Raw genomic sequence first — 12,678 nt, forward strand, 5'->3', positions numbered from 1 at the left:
TCCGCATGTGGCAAAACCCCTTTCTCACAATCCACGAATTTTGGTTTCCGTCAACGGCTTATATCTTATCAATACTTTTCTTGAACTTCAAGCAAAAATGAGAACTTCTTCATTAAATATTTCTACAAATTCCTAAATGACAGTGATCTTAAATGCCCCTTAGAAAACCCTTGTGTGAAGGAGCTTGCCCCTTTAAATTTAAAATCTTCAACTAGCTCCCCTTGGACAACAAGAATCTGACCATGGAAAACATAGCAAAGCATAGCTATAACAGAATATCAATGAATGCATGCATACTTTGCTATGCGGCAGAGGAAAAAAATGGATCATCTACTGATAACCTGTCAATTTGCTTCTAGAATATGGATGTATTTCACTGCCTTAACATCCTAAGCACTCCTACTCTCAAGGACGTTTGGTCCCCCTTGGGGAATTTGTAATGCATAAGATTAACAGGTCAAGGGAACCTTCTTGTTTGGGCAATGTGTTAGATTATTTGGATTTATAGAAAAAGACAATTGCATTTTCAATTGCAAATCATTTTCACATCTTTTTGTTATATGTAAAATTGATCTTATGCTTATTACATGAGTAAATGTAGCTCCATCTATGAAAAAGGCCAGGTTGAATGAAGCTATCCCAACGATCAAAAGGAACATCAACTTTGTGTGAAATTCACAGTCAACCGGCCAAAAGGGCCCCAGCAGACTCCAAAGCGGCCTAAGTGATTCCGACATCTAAGGAGCGTCTAGTGTTCTCATTGTATCTTCTAGATTACTCTCTTTGTCATGTTTTTTGTGTTATGTTTTGTTTTTTTACTCTGTTGTCTCGTCCGATACTTTTTTTGTGTTTTGGTTTCTCCATTTCTAATGGAGCTTGTAGTTGTTTTAGTTTTTTCTCTCTTGTATTTTGTATTCTATTATGAGTGCAATGTAGTTCTCGTCAATTTTTGTACTCTATTTAATTTTTTTATTTTAGCTTAATATATGTGATTTATTTACTTTATTTAAAATAAAAAAAAATCATCCATTAAAAATTTTATTTATTAGCTAGTCAATAAACTCAATATTCTAACTGAGAAAAATATGATTAGCTAAATAGGCCATATATTTATTTTTAATGGATCAATTGAAAAAAATTAGTTAAGCCAAAGCCACTTGATTCAAGTGGTTAACGGCATAAATATAAGTGTCTCGTGTGACGTACGGAGTGGTGAGGGTTTGAATTCTCGTTGGAAAAATTAACTCACAAGTGATATCGCAACACAGCGTTTATCGCCTTTTTAAAAAAAAAAAAAAAAGTTAAAAAAAGTTACATGTTTTTGACTAGATGAATAGAAATAGAAACTGATCATAGTACAAAAAAATTTCTAGGATAATAATGCCTCACTATTAGCTTACGAGCTATAAAATGATAACAAAAACTAAGGCAAGTCTTCTTTAGCTCCTCTTTTAAGATTTTTAATCTGACTTAGATATGAAAATTTTTTCCAATTAATTAGCTCATGCGCTTAAATGATTGGAGAAATTAACTAATTAACGGGTGATATTATTACCCAGCATTTGTTACTCTTTTAAAAAAACCTAGTTAAAAAAAATTATATGTTTTTGACTAGATTGAGAGAAACAGAAACTGATGATCGTACAAAAAAAAAAAAATTCTACAATAATACTGTCTCATCTATTAGCTTACAAGCTATAAAATGATAACAAAAGCTAAGGCAACTCTTCTCGATCTAGCTCCTCTTTTAAGATTTTTAATCTGACTTAGATATGGGAGAGTTTTCCAATTAATTAGCTCATGCGCTTGAATGATCGACCCAGATATTTTTCCTCATTCCTTTTTATCCACAGAAACTACAATATGGAGATCCATTTCAGAAAAGACCTCTTGATGCCAGAACCAGCTATAGGAGGGAAATAGAGCTTAGTCCAACCACCATCCATATATATGTATATAAATATATAAATGTATATCTATCTAGTGAGAAAGACGTTGATATTATGAAGGCAACCATTGTTTTGACGTGGCAAACTTTGTAATAATAAAATTATTAAAGACTTTATAAACCATTATTAAGTTGGGTCACTCTCCCATGGAAAGATCTCACTACATCTTGCTTGGCTGCAATGACCGCCACATTGTCCACAACCTTTTTCTATCTTAACCACAATATATATTATATATAGTTACACAAGAAATTGCCCAATAATATAGAAAATAATAATATAAAGTACACCCTATCATAAATCGAAGAAAAATATCCAACCAAGTTGTTGCATGGAATATTCATGTGCTTTCAATTATATACGGTGAGAAATTCAATCTACATTTATAAAATTAGAAAATTATTACTCTATTTTTGCATAGTCCAACAACAATGGAGCTAAACATTGTCTTCCATGCCACTGCAATTTTCTTCTTCATCTTCTTCATCACCAAATATTTTGTTCTCCAACTCCAATTACAACAAGATAAATCACAAAACGGGCCTCTAGCCCTTCCGATCATCGGCCACCTTCACCTTATTAAGCAACCTTTACACCAATCCCTATTGAAAATCTCGGCTGCCTATGGACAAGTCCTCCTACTCCGGTTTGGTTCTCGGAATATCTTCCTCGTCTCCTCTGCCTCCACAGCAGAAGAATGTTTCACTACTAATGACATTATTTTTGCGAATCGCCCTTTGCTTCTCGCTGGCAAATATTTTGGCTATGAGTATTCTATGATAGGGGTGGCCCCCTACGGTCCTCACTGGCGTAATCTTCGACGGTTCACCACCCTCCATGCCGTCTCCTCCTCTCGTCTCTCCGCCCTCTCCTCCTTCTTCTCTGATGAGGTCCACTCACTCCTTCATCATCTTTTCATGGATGTTTCTCCTATAATTGAGCTAAGATCACATCTGTGGGAGCTCACCATGAACATAGTGATGGGCATGATAGCAGGAAAAAAATACTATACAAGGGATACAAGTACTACATACCCTAACCCTAACCCTAACTCTAATGAAGTGATGAAGTTTAGGAGGATAGTTGAGGAAGTGCTTAAGCTTAGCGAAGCAACATCCATGGAGGACTTCATTCCGGTAATGAAGTTGTTTTGTGGGATGGAGAAGAAGATGGAGAAGCTTGGGAAAGAGATGGATGAGCTTCTTCAAGAGATGGTAGAGGAGAGAAGGAAATCATGGAGATTGAGAAGCTCTCAAGAGAAAGACAAAGACAAAAAGAAAGAAGAAAGGATTCTCATTGATGTCATGCTAGGGTTGCAAGAGACTCAACCAGAGGAGTACACTGACAAGCTCATCAAGGGCATGATCATAGTAATTAACCCTAATCTCTTACTCTTAAACTTCTTCTATTTTCATTAAAAAATCTTTTTATTTTTCCTTTTTTTAAAAAAAAATTAATTATGGTAGATTAATTATTCGGTTCATTTTCATATATATTATAACTAGATTTTTCCGCATATGACAACAACCTTTCGGTCATTATCTTATCTGCAGGGCATTGTGTGGACTATATTGATATGCAACTTTGGTGTCATTAAACTTTGAAATTGATTATCTAACCTAGCAAAATGAGATTCATAAAAAATATTATTTTATTAAGTAATTTTTAGAATATTGTGGGAAATAACCATTAGTTTATTACATGAAAATATTTTTAATTATATTTCATGTCTTCTGTTTTAGGCTTATAACAACCTAGCTCAACCAATATGTATATATATTTATAGACTGATTTTGAATTTTGTTATTCTTTAACCCAGTTAAATACTGACTGGTTTTTTTTTTCTTCACAAATTTATGTATCAAATATAGAAAAATATTTAAAGAGAATATAATATTTTAAAAATCTATTGTTTGGTTTTCATATCTAGCTCTATCTCTTGGAAAAAAAAATTCCTGCCTCTGCCCACTCGTGGCACACAGTAAACTTCTTAAAATCTGGTGTTTGTTTCTTTTATTGATATATATATATATATATATATATATATATATATATATAACTTCAACGTTGTAAATGTTTGCACACAGGCAATGATACTAGCCGGAACAGAGACATCGGCAGCAAGCATAGAATGGGCAATGGCACTTCTTCTCAACCACCCACAAACACTTGAAAAACTCAAGTCTGAGATCAAACAACACATTGGACATGAACGTCTAGTGAAAGACACAGACATCCCTAAACTCAACTACCTCAACAATGTCATTAAAGAAACCTTACGCTTGTACCCTCCAGTTCCTCTCCTCATTCCTCATGAATCCTCAAAACCATGCAACATCTCTGGCCTTCATGTCCCTGAAAACACCATCCTTTTAGTCAATGCTTATGCCATTCAAAGAGACCCTAAATTTTGGGGCACTGATTCCATGGAGTTCAAGCCAGAGAGGTTTGAAGGATATCATGATGATGATCTTGATGATAAAGGGTTGAAGTACATGCCCTTTGGGTATGGGAGAAGGAGGTGCCCTGGTGAAGGGATGGGAATGAAGGTGGTGGCTTTGGCTTTGGCTTCTTTGGTTCAGTGTTTTGAGTGGGAAAGAGTTGGAGAGGAGATAGTGAGCTTGGATGAAGGTCATGGCCTTACTATGCCTATGGCTTCTCCTTTGCATGCCAAGCTCAAGCCATGCATTGATATGGTTCATGTCCTTTCTCAACTATCAAATTAATTAATTGTGGGTCTTTGATCATGATCTATTCAATGTTAAATATTGCTAGTTGGTTGCTTTATTGATATGATAATTAAAACTTTCATTTTGTATGTGTGTGTGTGTTTTTTTTTTTATTGCTTTAATTATTATTTTTATTTTTACAAATACTACAAATACATATTTTTAAGAATTGATCGTTCAGGTATGCACCTGCATCTATCGATATAAAAAAAGTTATAATTTCGCACTTACAACAAGAACCAGCTTTTAACATCTTATTTTTAACCCATGTAGCACACATGTTTTTTGAAAGTGGACCAATATGTTAATATATGATTCTGAAATAAACTTTTTTTTATTATTTTTTAATAGTTTAACAAAAGAAAAAAAAACATTTTAGCTAGGTAAGTGGGGGTTATGGATGCCAATCCATTAAGGGTGACGGTTTTATGGATATTTTCTTTGTTTTAATTTAAATAATTATGTTTTATTAGTGAAAAAAATTATTATATGTACGTTAATGAGTCAAGTTTATAAAATTAATTAATTGGAAAAAAGTATTGTATAAATATAAAAGCAAGTTTGAAATTAAACTTTATAATTAATTACAACAATTCATTTTAAAATATACACAAACTAATTCATATAATTTAGAGTGAGAATTTTTAAATTTACCAATTACTTCTGGGCCTTGGTATTAATTTATAATTTTTTTTAATAAGAGCCCTTGTCTCAATTTGTTATATAAATGTATAAAAGTGCGCCCATGTCTACCCCTAGGGTTCCTGCACTAGTATCCACAAATTTATATAAACGAGAGACCAAATTATAAATAGTATAATCACCAAAATAGTCCATGTATTTTTTTTTTCTTTTTTTTTGGCCCCCTCTACTCAGAAATATTCTCAAGTAGTCTTTTTATTTTTGAAAATGTACATACTTAGTTAGAAAATGCTCCTAACTAGTCCCAGCGTATTTTCAAAAAATAGAAGGACTAGTTGGGAGTAGGGGTGGCAAAAATTCGGGTCCGGACAAAACCGGGTCCGGACAACTACTAATATAAATAGAAAAACTTGTGTCCGGACCCGGCCCGGTTTTAAATCCGGACAAACTTGGTATGTCCAAACCCGGTTTATTTTAAAACCGGGTTGTCCGGATGTCCAAATTTGTCCGAATTCTATAAGTTATTTTTAAGTTCGCTCAAATATTAAATTATACAAAAATAATTTAATTCACATTAAATGTAAAAAAAAAACATTAATAATCCAAAACTCAACTCAAATTATAGAAAAATCTAAGTCTTAATAGAAAACAATAGATGTTTAAAGTTTTTAGAAGAATGGGCTTAAAACAAATGGGCCTAAGGTTGTGGACTTTTAAAGTTTTATGGGTTAAAAGGGCCCGGTTGTCCGAATTTCTATGTCCGAACCCGGCCCGGATTTAAATCCGGACAACCAAGCCATGTCCGGACCCGGCCCGTATTTGCAAACCTTATGTCCAAACCCTTTTTATTCCGGGCCGGATAAAACCGGGCCGGCGGGTCCGGACAGATTATTGCCACCCCTACTTGGGAGTAATTCTAAGTAGAGGAACCAAAAGGAAATTAAAGAGAAAGAAAAGTAGAGGAATAAATTAAGGCATTATACCAATTGTAAACTTAGGGCATCTCCAACCCAACACTCAATCCCAAATTTGGGGTGGAATTTGGGTGTAGAGTACTCCAACTCACACCCAAATCTTACCCCAAATTTGAGTTTTGCAACAGTGCAACCCCAAATTTGGGGTCACACTATTGCAACCCCAAATTTGGGGTCCCACATTATTTCTTATTTTTTAATTATATTTTTTATTTTTTTATTATTGTAATGGAAAATATAAAATTATTAATCCATTAATATAATTATAAGTAGTTATTTATAATATTAATTTGTGTAATTAATTAATAATCAATAATAATTATTATTTAATTAATAAATAAAATTGTTAATTATTAATATATAAAAATTTATAAAACCAGAATAGTTGAAATTTTATTGAAAATAACCTTAATAAAAGCTAATACAATGTAAAAACTAATTAAAATATTCTGATAAATCACTAGCACTTCCGCCTATATTATCGAAATATCTTCCAAATGGATTTGATGATGAAGAAGGTGGTTGTTGAAAATGTCCTCTTTTTTGCATAATTCGTGCTTGTTAAGATTGAATATAAGCACGAATATTAGGATCAATGATGATGCTCAAGTCTGTAGTTAATATCTTATTTTCTTCTTTAAACTCTTTTATAGCCATTTTTATCTGCATTTTTGTTTTTCAATATCTCCATAAGTTGTCGGTTATCTTTTTGCAATTTGCCCATTACAGATATAAGATCAGCTTGATTCTTTTTTTTCAATTTAGCCTTTTTCACACCGACTGGACATTGGGAAGAGTTTCCACCACTATCATCATCTAAGTTAATTGAAAATTGTAAGAATTCATTTTGTGTTGCACATTGAGATTTAGGTGTTGCATTGTCTGACTCAAAGGAGAGAAAATTAACGCCATGCTTTCTTGACATTTGCCTTGGAGTGATCACGTGGTCTTTAAATTTTTCAAAATTTTTTACCTTATCACATACATGGTCATACTCGAAACCTTTCTGGTATTTTGGATCTTGTCCTAGCAACAACTTTGTTTGGTTTAACTGCAAAATTTTGTAATGTCAAGTTCAAAAAAAAATAATACATAGTTTATATGCAAGAATTGTAAAGATATACTTACAATATCTTGATCTGAAGCACCGCTAGGATTTAAATTCTTTATTTGTTGAATACATGCGTTCTTTTTTCAGCAATCATTTTCAAGTTAAAAAAATAATACATAGTTTATTTTTTTTATTTTATTTATGGTTTCAATGTAAATTGTAAAATATCTAATTAAGATAATTTTCATGTTGTTAAAATTGTAATAAATTATGTGTTTAGATATTAAATATTTTCATGCTATATTAAAAAATAATTTCATTGTTTATTGAAATAATTAAGAAATTCAAATTTTAATTTTAAAATAAATTAAATAATATATTAAAAAATATAATTGTACAATTTTTTAACTTATATTTTTTAATAAATTATTTATAAATTGTAATTAATGTTTAATTACTTTATTATTAAAATGATTAATTTTTAATATTTTTATTAAATAATAATAAAATAATATATAAAAAATATTATAAAAATATTTTTTTGGGATAAAATTTAAAATTTGTGGTTAAAGTAAAATTTTCTAGCAAAACCAAATGTAAGATTTGGGATACAAACCCATCCATTTTTCTCCGGCGATGGTCGGAGACGAAACCCAATCGCCGGATCTCCAACCGCTTCTACTCCTCCGGAAACCCATCGCCTTCTTGCTCTCCTCCCTCTCCACCCACTTCCACCTCCTCAAACCCTGGGAATCCCCTTTGCCTCTCCCAGCCTTCCTCTCCACCCACGCAACCACCGTCCAAGCCCTCCTCATCACCGGCCTCGCCCCTGTCACCGCTGCCATTCTCGATAGCCTTCCATCACTCGGATGCATCGTCACCACCAGCGTTGGTGTCGACCACATCGACCTCCTCGAGTGCGCCCGCCGTGGCGTCGCCGTCGCCAATGCCGGTTCTGTCTTCTCCGATGATGCTGCTGACTACGCTGTTGGTCTCTTGATCGATGTTCTCCGGAGAATTTCAGCCGCCGATGGGTACCTCAGGCAGGGCCTTTGGACCCTCGCCGGAGATTATCCTCTCGGATCTAAGGTCACATTTTTACCCTAATAAATTTTTTTCACAAAAATCAATTTTTGGTAAATAATATTTCTTGTTGTTGGGGTTTTTTTTTGGGTTTAGAATTATATATATATATATATAATTAGATAATTATTGATTTAGGAATCATGTATAATATTTAGTTAGCAAAGTAGCAACATTAGTTACTAAGTATTTTGTGAAAATGAAAGGTTTTTTTTTAAATTTACTTTTGTTTCATCTTGGTAAATTTCTATTCTTGTTTTATAGAATAGCTGTTTGGTGCTTTGCTTATGTAAAATCTTTCTCTACAATTACTTTCTCTACCAAGTAACAACACAATGTTTGCCATGTATAATGAAAATTGTAATGAAATGCTTGTAAACCTAATTCCTTCATTTGGTATGAATAGGTTTTATGTAAAGTTATATGCATTCTCAATTTTGCCTTTGATTACTCTAGTTAGTAAAATTTAAAAAAAAAACAAAAACCAAACAAAAAGTCAAAATCCCTTAATCAAACCCTTGTAAATGAACTCATTAAAACTATACAAAAAACTAAAATCTCGTTCCAAAAAAATAAAAGTTTAACAAAAAACAAGTATCACCATTAAAAAAAACATTGAAAAGTAAAGAAACATCATAAAAGATCCAAGGAGTGATCCCTCTAGCCCAAGGGTTTGGGAAAGGAAAGAAAAGCCGCGAAGTTTTGCTCTAGGGTTTTCAAAAGCAAGAAAAGATAAAGAAAAAATTTTTACTTAAGTATTGGAATTTTCTTTGCCTAGCATTTTCACACCCACTATATAATCCTTTTTCACACCTCCTCCTGTGAATCATTTTCCTTGGTCAAAGGGAAAGTAATTGTATGAAGTTTGTTACTTTGCATCGTTCATATTAAAACCAAACGTGTGAAAGTTTTTCACAAGTTTTACTTTGCGTGTAAATATTAAAACTAAACGTGTGAAAGTTTTTCACAAGTTTTACTTTGCGTGTAAAGTTGTTACTGAATTTTATTTTTGTTGTATTTTTTTGTGTTTTTTTTAATAAAACTTGGACTAAGAGAGTGTTTTAGTTTAAGGAAATAAATTAAAATAATGAAAGAGATAGCACATCTCATGTTTATTTTAGTTCTAAAATCACTTCTTTGGCTTTTTTTTTTTTTAATTTAATTCCATTCAAGAGAATCAAGACAAATTGTTATACTGCAAATAACAAAAGGGCAATAAAATTATCTTATCTTATAAAATATGCATTTTACCTTTAGATTTTTCAATGACTTTGAAATTGCAATTTTGTCAATTGAATCATATACTTGGCAATTCATTACAATTTTGATTAAAATTCTCAATTTGATGATTTTGAAGGAAATTTGGATAGAAGACTTATTAAAGTTTACAGACTAGTGGTAAACTGAAGATAAAATACAATTTAATAAGAGAAAATTTATGTGGTTAATAAAAACTAAGGCTTTATTTGTTGTATGTTACGTCTGATATATAGAACATGTCGAATTAATTTTATTGAAAAATTTTAACTCCATAATTAACTGCTACATGGTAACTTACAAATGAGACACTCTCAACATGAAAAGCTTCTGTTATAGTCTTAGCAAAATAATGGTCTGATTTATGCTTGAAAAAGCTTTATTCGGCTTTAGTTATCCACATGCTGTTTCTGCTGCTTGTCATCAGAATAATATGGTCTGTTTCATTATAGTACATTTACAGAATTATATGGAAGTTTCACTACAATGGAATCTTCAAAGCTTGATTGGACATTACTATGGTTAATATTCCTTTGGATGTCACTTATCTCTTCCCAAAGTTGGCTTCTTAGTCAGATTGCATCTTGTTACTTGATTAATCAGTAGAACAGACAAACAAGAGTAATGTGGTTGTTTTTTATCGGTATCCACTGGAAATCAATTTGGTAAAATTTTTGGTACAAATAGCATTATAGGACATTTGCTTGGCTGTGAATTCACCAAAGTCTGTTGATTTTGTTGAGTGTGGTTTGAATTTTAGAAGCTCAGATTAAATTTAGGATTCCATGTGAATGGAAACTTTGTAAAAGCTGGAAGCTACAGAAAAAAAAATGATGTCCCATGGTGGATATCTTTACAGTATGATTGCATTCTGCTTAAGTAGATTCTCTTGCTGTTCATTGGCGTAACAATAGAAAAGGATAAACTATATAAATCTGTGTTTTGACCTTATTCTGTCATTTGTTTTTGTCTTGATTGCTTGTGTAGAGAAACAGCATGACAATCACAAAATTTTACTTGGTTGAGTCATGAGACTTGTTGGCTTGATAATTTTAAGCAACACCAGCGAACAGATTGTTTGTTCATTGTTTCCTGCTAAACAAAATTCCCTGCTGAAATCTTATTTTCAGACTCTTCAGAGTATTGACAGCCATTTATTTTGAGTGATTAGTTATTACCATACTGTTTGATGCTTTCAGCTGAGTGGCAAAAGGATTGGGATCATAGGCCTGGGAAGCATTGGCTCCAGAGTTGCCAAAAGGCTTCAAGCTTTCAGCTGTACAATCTCATACAACTCCTTGACAATGAAACCATCAGTCCCATATAAATTCTACCCGAATGTTTGTGATCTTGCAAGCAACAGTGATGCTCTAATTGTGTGTTGTGCTCTGACCAGCAAAACACATCATATCATCAACAAAGACGTATTATCAGCGCTCGGAAAACAGGGCATCATAATCAACATAGGGAGAGGTGCACTGGTTGATGAAGAGGATTTGATCAAATGTTTGATGAATGCGGATATAAAAGGTGCAGGTCTTGATGTGTTTAAGAATGAGCCATTGGTGCCCAAGGAGTTACTCTCAATGAACAATGTTGTGCTTTCCTCTCACTCTGCAGTTAACACTGAAGAGAACATTTTGGACCTTTATCAGCTGATCATTGCTAACTTCGAAGCTTTCTTTGCCGGTAGACCTTTGATTAGTCCTGTTTCAGCTTGAGATGTATGTACTTCTTCTGTGTTAGCTTTTTCACAATAACTTTACCGACATCACTGTGTTGGATAACTAATTGTATCGGTCTTTTTTGGCTTCGAGGTAATTGGAACAGGATTAAAGGTACCCCTACTTGATTGTATATTTGTATTCTATTTAGTACTAAGATTGTATGTACTTATGTATTACCCTTTTCATGTTAAATTTACTGACATCACTATGTTGGATAACTAATTGTCTTGGTTTTTTTGGCTTCTAGTTAAATGGAACAGGGATAAAGTTAGTTTTACTTGCTTGTATATTTGTATTCTATTTTGTATTAAGTTTGTATGTACTTCTGTATTAGTTTTTTCACGTTAATTTTACCAACATCACTTGTATCGGTCTTGTTTGGCTCCTAGTTAATTGGAACAGGGATAAAGTTATTCCTACTTGATTGTATATTTTTATTCTATTTAGTATTAAGTTTGTATTTACTTTTGTATTACCATTTTCATGTTAAATTTACCGGCATCATTATGTTGGATAACTAGTTGTCTTGGTCTTTTTTGGACCCTAGTTAAATGGAATGGGTATAAAGTTATCTCTACTTGCTTGTATATTTGTATTCTATTTAGTATTAAGTTTGTATGTACTTCTGTGTTATCTTTTTCATGTTAATTTTACTTACATCACTTGTATCGGTTTGGTTTGACTGTAAATTAAATGGAACAGGGATAAAGTTATCCCTACCGGATTATATAATATTGGTATTCTATTTAGTATTAAGTTTGCATGTCATGTATTTCCTTTTTCACGTTATTTTTACCGGCATCACTGTGTCTCAAATTACTAATTGCATTAGTTTTGTTTGGCTCCAAGTTATCCCCCTTTGATTATATATTTGTATTCTATTTTAGTACTAAATTTGTATGTACTTCTGTAATACTTTTTTCACATTAATTTTAGTATTTTACTGGCATCAATGTTGGATAACTAATTATATCAGTCTTATTCGTCTCTAAGTCAAATAGAGTAGGAATAGAGTTATCACTACTTGAATGTATATTTTTATTCTATAATATTAAGTTTGTTGTTTGGTAATTTTGCCTAGTTATCAATCATCAGTGAATGCACAAATGATTTTTGTAATTTTTTTGTATTTTGCTTAATTTTACGTCTTCCATTAAATTTAACGGTTTATTGTGTGAACAGAATTTTATTTATTGCATTTGGCAGAGCATATATATACATACATGCTTGTAGCGCGGTGGCTTGTTACCTAACTATAGGTGGGAA

The 12,678-nt window shown here is 32.4% G+C and overlaps 2 protein-coding genes across 2 annotated transcripts; both read left to right on the plus strand.

Moving 5' to 3' along the window:
• The first annotated feature begins 2,254 nt into the window (after nt 1-2,254).
• On the plus strand, nt 2,255-4,736 carry LOC120271503 (cytochrome P450 81Q32-like). The gene is made up of 2 exons (XM_039278189.1): nt 2,255-3,319; nt 4,037-4,736. The coding sequence occupies exons 1-2, from the start codon at nt 2,381-2,383 to the stop codon at nt 4,673-4,675; spliced, it is 1,578 nt and encodes a 525-aa protein (XP_039134123.1). The 5' UTR covers nt 2,255-2,380; the 3' UTR covers nt 4,676-4,736.
• A 3,204-nt stretch (nt 4,737-7,940) lies between these two features.
• Nucleotides 7,941-11,649, plus strand: LOC120272654 (glyoxylate/hydroxypyruvate reductase HPR3-like). Its single transcript, XM_039279528.1, has 2 exons — nt 7,941-8,434; nt 10,885-11,649. The coding sequence occupies exons 1-2, from the start codon at nt 7,982-7,984 to the stop codon at nt 11,404-11,406; spliced, it is 975 nt and encodes a 324-aa protein (XP_039135462.1). The 5' UTR covers nt 7,941-7,981; the 3' UTR covers nt 11,407-11,649.
• The last annotated feature ends 1,029 nt before the right edge of the window (nt 11,650-12,678 follow it).

This window comes from Dioscorea cayenensis, chromosome 11, assembly GCF_009730915.1.
Source record: "Dioscorea cayenensis subsp. rotundata cultivar TDr96_F1 chromosome 11, TDr96_F1_v2_PseudoChromosome.rev07_lg8_w22 25.fasta, whole genome shotgun sequence".
Classification (NCBI taxonomy): domain Eukaryota; kingdom Viridiplantae; phylum Streptophyta; class Magnoliopsida; order Dioscoreales; family Dioscoreaceae; genus Dioscorea; species Dioscorea cayenensis.